The sequence below is a fragment of the Nerophis lumbriciformis genome, linkage group LG15 (genome assembly GCF_033978685.3).
Source record: "Nerophis lumbriciformis linkage group LG15, RoL_Nlum_v2.1, whole genome shotgun sequence".
In the NCBI taxonomy this organism is placed as follows: domain Eukaryota; kingdom Metazoa; phylum Chordata; class Actinopteri; order Syngnathiformes; family Syngnathidae; genus Nerophis; species Nerophis lumbriciformis.
Window position 1 is genome coordinate 18,467,501 of NC_084562.2, and position 7,500 is coordinate 18,475,000.

General features: G+C 43.4%; 1 protein-coding gene across 1 annotated transcript in view; it reads right to left on the reverse strand.

The window, feature by feature from the left end:
- The window catches only part of cdh15 (cadherin 15, type 1, M-cadherin (myotubule)), a 53,852-nt gene that overhangs the window by 9,083 nt on the left and 37,269 nt on the right, over window positions 1–7,500 (reverse strand). Inside the window, exons 8-11 of the mRNA XM_061975354.1 lie at window positions 5,304–5,548; window positions 5,091–5,227; window positions 566–796; window positions 260–499 (exon numbers count right to left, since the gene is read on the reverse strand). Of these exons, the coding sequence (XP_061831338.1) occupies window positions 260–499; window positions 566–796; window positions 5,091–5,227; window positions 5,304–5,548 (853 nt within the window). The remainder of the gene's footprint in view (window positions 1–259; window positions 500–565; window positions 797–5,090; window positions 5,228–5,303; window positions 5,549–7,500) is intronic.

The following is a 7,500-nucleotide window of genomic DNA, read 5'->3' on the forward strand; positions in this document are numbered from 1 at the left end:
GAGCTGATTTGAACTACTGTCCAGTTATGTCTTGTTTCATTGTCACATTTATTAGTGTCATTTGCAGGTATGACATTAAGTTGCAAGTCCAAGACGCTAGATGACAGTAGTTCAAGGTGTGTTTTGTTGTTGCGCCACAGAAAGTGTTAATACTGTAAATGTTGAACTTATTGCATTTTACTTATTAATTGCCGGTACTCCGAACACTGTCAGCCATCAATGTGATAACATGTCTATCGCACGTAGCAAAAGTACTTACGTAGAAGCAGGGCGATACTGGCCATGATGATAATGAGAGCGATGAAGCTGATCCCCGTACTGGAGGCAAATATTGCCCCCGCCTCAGACTTACAGTCACCAAAGGTGTCACAGAGACACACTGTGACGTTGACCTGGGCGTAAGAACTGAAGAAAGGACTTCCAGAGTCGGACACCAATACTGTGACTGCATACTCTCCATCGTCCAGGTCCACCAGAGGCTGCAGCACCGCATGAGTGTCTAAAGGCCACAAAAAATAAAATAAATGGAAGAGTTGGAGTTAGTCATGCACATGAGTAACCTCACCGTTGACTTGGACCACGGTCCAGTTGCCGGACACATCGTCGGGTATTTCAAAGACGAACGGTGCGGCTTGCGGTGGGAGGTCGTCATCCTCAGCGGTCAGGATCAGGCCGGAGACCGACCGCCGCGTGTCCCTGCACACGATGCCGGTCAGGGGGAGGAGCTGTGGGGCGAAGTCGTTGGTCTCCGTCAGGGTGATGGCCACAGTGGCGCTGGTGGACACGCCGCCGGCGTCTGCAAAACCAAGCGTTAGTTTTTAGAACGCGTGCGATATTCTTTTATGAGGTTCAATTATAATAATAGATTTTATTTGTAAAAAGCACTTTACATTGAGTAAACAACCTCAAAGTGTTACAGTGTATTAAAATAATAATAATAAAAAGATAATAAAAAATAAAAAAATAAAACAACTAGAACAGCCAAATAGCTAAAACTAGTATGCATTTATCTAAAATTTTTTAGTTTAAAAAAAGAAAAAAAAGAAGGGTTTTTAAGCCTTTTTTAAAAGCATCCACAGTCTGTGGTGTACTCAGGTGGTCAGGGAGAGCGTTCCACAGACTGGGACCTTCACTGGCTTCCTGTTCCACTCAGAATTGAGTACAAAGTCTCCCTGCTAACCCACCAGTGCCTCCATGGAAATGCCCCCCTCTACCTCAAAGAACTACTCACCCCCAAATCCTCCACACAACACCTCCGCTCCGGACAGGCTAACCTTCTCCAACCTCCGAGGACAAAGCTACGAACAATGGGAGACCGGGCTTTCTGCTCCGCCGCTCCCAGTCTGTGGAACGCTCTCCCTGACCACCTGAGGGCACCACAGACTGTGGATGCTTTTAAAAAAGGCTTAAAAGCTCTTCTTTTTTAAAAAAAAGCCTTTTTTTTTTAAATATATGCTATTTGGCTATTCTAGTTTTTACTTTTATTTATTTCTTTATGATCTTTTTTTTTTTTTTTTAATACACTGTAGCACTTTGAGATTGTTTACTCAATATAAAGTGCTTTTTACAAATAAAATTTATTATTATTATTATTATTAAAGCCCGGTCTCCCATTGTTCGTAGCTTTGTCCTCGGAGGTTGGAGTAGGTTAGCCTGTCCGGAGCGGAGGTGTCGTGTGGAGTGAGTATTTGTTGACTCATAGAATATTGGAGCAAGGGTGTTGACAGTTTCTCGACCAGGGGTCTGAAAGGCGCTTCAGTGCATTTAAAAAAAAGTTAAATATGAACATCCATTGACATCTTTTAAAAAGAGATATATAATTCCACACCGGTGTTCGGAAAATCACTTTTTAAAAGTTACTATACCAAAAACTCAATTTAATTACTAACGGAATTAGTCTTTCATAAATGTAATGAGTAATTAGGGAAAGTAATAACGTGTTACTGTCAGAATAATTGTATCTAAGTTATCACAAAACTTTGTGTTGCCATGAGTTCCCGGCGAGAAGACGAAAGCTGTCTCTGATCCTACCAAGAAGAAGGCTTGTAAAACTCCACTGTGTAGGATGGGAAGCAACATGAAGGTGTTATGTGTCTTTGATGTCTTGTAATCTGCAGAAAGATATTGTCTTGACCCGAGATCTACAAAGCGGAGAGTAAGCAGGGCCTGACCTCCCTCCAGGCACCTTTTCTTTGAACTGTTCTGTGGCCGAGGCCAACGGCTGTTTACGACCTTTTATTTGAACTGTTTTACGACCTTTTCTTTGAGCTGTTTGTAATCAAAGGCGATGGCTGTTTACGACCCCCCTCCCTTAGAAACAGCTGTTGCCATGTAATCAGGGAAAGTCCAAATAAAAGAGGAGGCGTACAATCTTTCGTCAGAGCGTGGTGACACTGCACAAGGGTATAGGTGTACGCGTTCCTCCTCATTGAGCCAAATTTAATTCTATCTCTGTTTGATTCCTTGCTTTTTGTCTTGTTTAATAGATGTCATCAGTGTTTGAACCTGACAGTTACATATAAAACAATACTTAACAATGTGTTTTGATTTGGCTTTTACCTATTTATTAATTTTAATTTTAGTCATTCATGCTTTACTTTTTATCTTATTAGTCATGCAAGATTTTATTTAGTTCTATTTATTAATTATATATTTACTGAATATTTATTTTGTCATCTTCAAATGATTTACTTGTATTTTATGCTTTATTTCTACTCATGGTTCTTACTTTTTTATTTTACAGGATTTCATAGTTTTAGTCTTCAGCGTTCCTCAGAGGGAACAATCTGCATCAGAAGTTATCGGCCGTGCTGTGGGGGGGGCGTTTAATGTGGTCTGATGACCTCCTGGTGCAAACGGCTCCTGTGATAGTGTTTACTCACCTGGCTCCTCTGTACTCAGCCATGCATTCATTTGTTCTTATATGTGCGTATGCGTGTGTGTTTGTTTGGTATTCATTCACCTCGTTGTGGCTTGTGCAGCCCTTTGAGACACTCGTGATCTAGGACTATACAAATAAATTTGATTGATTGATTTATGTGCGTGTGTGTGCGATGATGGTGGATGTGGGTCATCAGGGTATTGTTTTTTTTAGCCTGTAAAGCACTGTGTGTTGCAATTTTGTATGTATGAAAAGCGCTTTATAAATACAGTTTGATTTATTAATAATGTTTTACTTTAGAAACAAAAATTCAAATATCTGGCAATTGAGAGACGTTTCATGAGAGCAGAGTGTGTGTGTGTCTTTAAAAGGTGGTGCCTGTTGCCAAGTGACAATGTCGCTACAGCTTGGTTATTATGCAGGTTCCAGCAAATAAATTGAGCATTGTTTGTGGTTTTTAGATGGTTTTTTTTATAGGGCTTTAAGGGCAGAATAGTAGAATACAAATAACCGGCTTTGTTAGCCCCTTCTTGCTAGCAGTTATTTACAATTTAGTACGCACAGAAAAGAGAACGACGAGTGTTCTTATCCCACATAGGGATTGTGGACGATGGACAAAATTCCAAAAAAAGTGCAGTTTTTCTTAAATACTGCATGGACAGATTTATTTGCCTGTTTTCAAACTTAACTTGCATTTTGCCGCTCAAGACTGTTTTTCACACAAGTGGATGTGGAGGCAAAATAATTCAAAGGGATAAGCGGTAGAAAATGGATGGATGGATGTGTGCTGATATCGTACCGGATCGATATCGGTATCGGCCAAAACTCAAGGTTCTACTATTGTTTTTGTATTGGAATTGACAAAGTTGTAAACACCAAAATAAATAGTTACTTAAAACCTCTTATAGTCCAAGCTGTTTGTTTACATGCTTTTTTTTTCTTTTTCTCTTTGCTATTTGGGCTTATTGGACCCTAATTAGAATAAAAACTAAGAATCATCTTTTGATATGATGTACTTAGTCCAAGTAACAAACGTGTACTTCATGTTTAGTTACATGCTAATTCTTATTTTTACACTTTTTTTTTTTCCAAATTCCATTGTATGTTATACTCTTCTGACACCACCAGATGGCAGTATAAGTGTCCACATAAGTGGCCATAAGACCCCAATTCAGTAGTGTACACAATTTTGGAAATAAGAGCTAAAAGGTGATGACCACGCATGTGGCCACTAAGTCTTTAGAGGTTTTAAACAATATGGGCCTGATCTACTAAAGGCTTACGTGTGCAAAAGCTAATCCACTAAGCTTGTGAGCAAAATAAGGCGCGCAATTAATTTAGCGTGCCTGTCTACATCGCAATATGCAGAATTTATGCTGATTATCAGAACGCCTACAATACCGGGAGGAATATATGCAAACACCATTATTTAGCACATGCAGTGTGATTTATCAAGACTGAAAGTGTTTTGCATGTACAATTAGTAGTCCAGAAAGGACGTGCAAACTGGCAGTTGCGCAGAAATAAGGTCCATCCTGCGTATGTATGTGTGTCAACATATATGGACCGTCAAAAATAAAAAATATTAGACATATTGTCTATTCAGCAATATTATTTTCTAGTTTTATAAATGCCGGATGACTTAAAACAAATTCAATTCATGCTTTTTGGTGTCTGCTGGTGTTTTTCTTTCGTGATATTTATATTTCATATAAATGAAAAAAACGTTCTCAATTTTCTTGCGTCAGTTAGTATGTGAATTATATTTATATAGCACTTTTCTCTAGTGACTCAAAGCGCTTTTACATAGTTAAACCCAATATCTAAGTTACATTTAAACCAGTGTGGGTAAAGTGTCTTGCCCAAGGACACAACGGCAGTGACTAGGATGGCGGAAGCGGGGATCGAACCTGGATCCCTCAAGTTGCTGGCACGGCCGCTCTACCAACTGAGCTATATTGCCCGTAGTACCGACATCTCCCAAAAGCGCATCTTCAGGGTGCTTAAAAAGCGAGTTCCACTAAAGATACGCTGCAGTACTGCTTCTAAAATGCCCATAAAAAGTGGTACACATATGGCGCATGTTTGAAAACCTGGCAAAACGCCACAGGTAGGAGGAGCATGATAACCTGAGTGCGCAGTAAATGAGTGTCTCCATGGTGAAAGCCACGTAGTACAAGCAGAAACCTCATTTAGATAGTATTCTGACCTGTGACCTTGACGATAGCGGTGTAGATGTTGTTTCTGACATATTGGGATCGCATGTTGAAGGGTCTCCTTGCAGTAATTTCTCCCGTATTTCTGTTGATGTCCAGCCACCTCTCAGGATCTCGACTAATCTCATACCTGCCGCACACAAAAACACTTTTCAAACTGTGAAAACATGGAATTATGAATGACTCCTCGTGTTTCTTCGTCACACCTGAGGTGGGAATTATCAGGGTCGAATGCGATGTTGCTTTTTAATAATGTTCCAGGGGTAACGGACTCGGGCACCACGATCCGCATCGGGTCTTCAGTGAAATGTGGAGCTTCGTTTTCGTTGACGACCGTGACCAACACTGTGGCGCTGCTCACTGGCAGGTTGGGAGCCTTGCTGCTCAGTGGATTGATGTTCTCTACTGTCAGAATCAAGGTGTGCTCCATCTGGGCCTCATAATCCAGGGGCTGGGGACAAGACAGGCAGATTTTAATTAGAGATGTCCGATAATGGCTTTTTTGCCGATATCCGATATACCGTTATTGTCCAACTCTTAATTACCGATTCCGATATCAACCGATACCGATATATACAGTCGTGGAATTAACACATTATTATGCCTAATTTTGTTGTGATGCCGCGCTGGATGCATTAAACAATGTAACAAGCTTTTCCCTAAATACATCAACTCAAGTTATGGAAAAAAATGCCAACTTGGCACTGCCATATTTATTATTGAAGTCCATCCATCCATCCATCCATCTTCTTCCGCTTATCCGAGGTCGGGTCGCAGGGGCAGCAGCCTAAGCAGGGAAGCCCAGACTTTCCTCTCCCCAGCCACTTCGTCCAGCTCCTCCCGGGGGATCCCGAGGCGTTCCCAGGCCAGCCGGGAGACATAGTCTTCCCAACGTGTCCTGGGTCTTCCTCGTGGCCTCCTACCGGTCGGACGTGCCCTAAACACCTCCCTAGGGAGGCGCTCGGGTGGCATCCTGACTAGATGCCCAAACCACCTCATCTGGCTCCTCTCGATGTGGAGGAGCAGCGGCTTTACTTTGAGCTCCCCCCGGATGACAGAGCTTCTCACCCTATCTCTAAGGGAGAGCCCCGCCACCCGGCGGAGGAAACTCATTTCGGCCGCTTGTACCCGTGATCTTGTCCTTTCGGTCATAACCCAAAGCTCATGACCATAGGTGAGGATGGGAACGTAGATCGACCGGTAAATTGAGAGCTTTGCCTTCCGGCTCAGCTCCTTCTTCACCACAACGGATCGATACAGCGTCCGCATTACTGAAGACGCCGCACCGATCCGCCTGTCGATCTCACGATCCACTCTTCCCTCACTCGTGAACAAGACTCCGAGGTACTTGAACTCCTCCACTTGGGGCAAGATCTCCTCCCCAACCCTTTTCCGGGCGAGAACCATGGACTCGGACTTGAAGGTGCTGATTCTCATCCCAGTCGCTTCACACTCAGCTGCGAACCGATCCAGTGAGAGCTGAAGATCCTGGCCAGATGAAGCCATCAGGACCACATCATCTGCAAAAAGCAGAGACCTAATCCTGCAGCCACCAAACCGAATCCCCTCAACGCCTTGACTGCGCCTAGAAATTCTGTCCATAAAAGTTATGAACAGAATCGGTGACAAAGGGCAGCCTTGGCGGAGTCCAACCCTCACCGGAAACGTGTCCGACTTACTGCCGGCAATGCAAACCAAGCTCTGACACTGATCATACAGGGAGCGGACCGCCACAATCAGACAGTCCGAAACCCCATACTCTTTGAGCACTCCCCACAGGACTTCCCGAGGGACACGGTCGAATGCCTTCTCCAAGTCCACAAAGCACATGTAGACTGGTTGGGCAAACTCCCATGCACCCTCAAGGACCCTGCCGAGAGTATAGAGCTGGTCCACAGTTCCACGACCAGGACGAAAACCACACTGTTCCTCCTGAATCCGAGGTTCGACTATCCGGCGTAGCCTCCTCTCCAGTACACCTGAATAGACCTTACCGGGAAGGCTGAGGAGTGTGATCCTGATATTATTGAAGTTACAAAGTGCATTATTTTTTTTAACATGCCTCAAAACAGCAGCTTGGAATTTGGGACATGCTCTCCCTGAGAGAGCATGAGGAGGTTGAGGTGGGCGGGGTTGAGGTAGGGGCGTGGGGTCGAGTGTAGCGGGGGTGTATATTGTGTAAGAGTTAGTGCTGCAAGGGATTCTGGGTATTTGTTCTGTTGTGTTTATGTTGTTTTACGGTGCGGATGTTCTCCCGAAATGTGTTTGTCATTCGTTTGGTGTGGGTTCACAGTGTGGCGCATATTTGTAACAGTGTTAAAGTTGTTTATACGGCCACCCTCAGTGTGACCTGTATGGCTGTATCACTTGTGTGTGTAAGAAGCCGTAGATATTATGTGATTG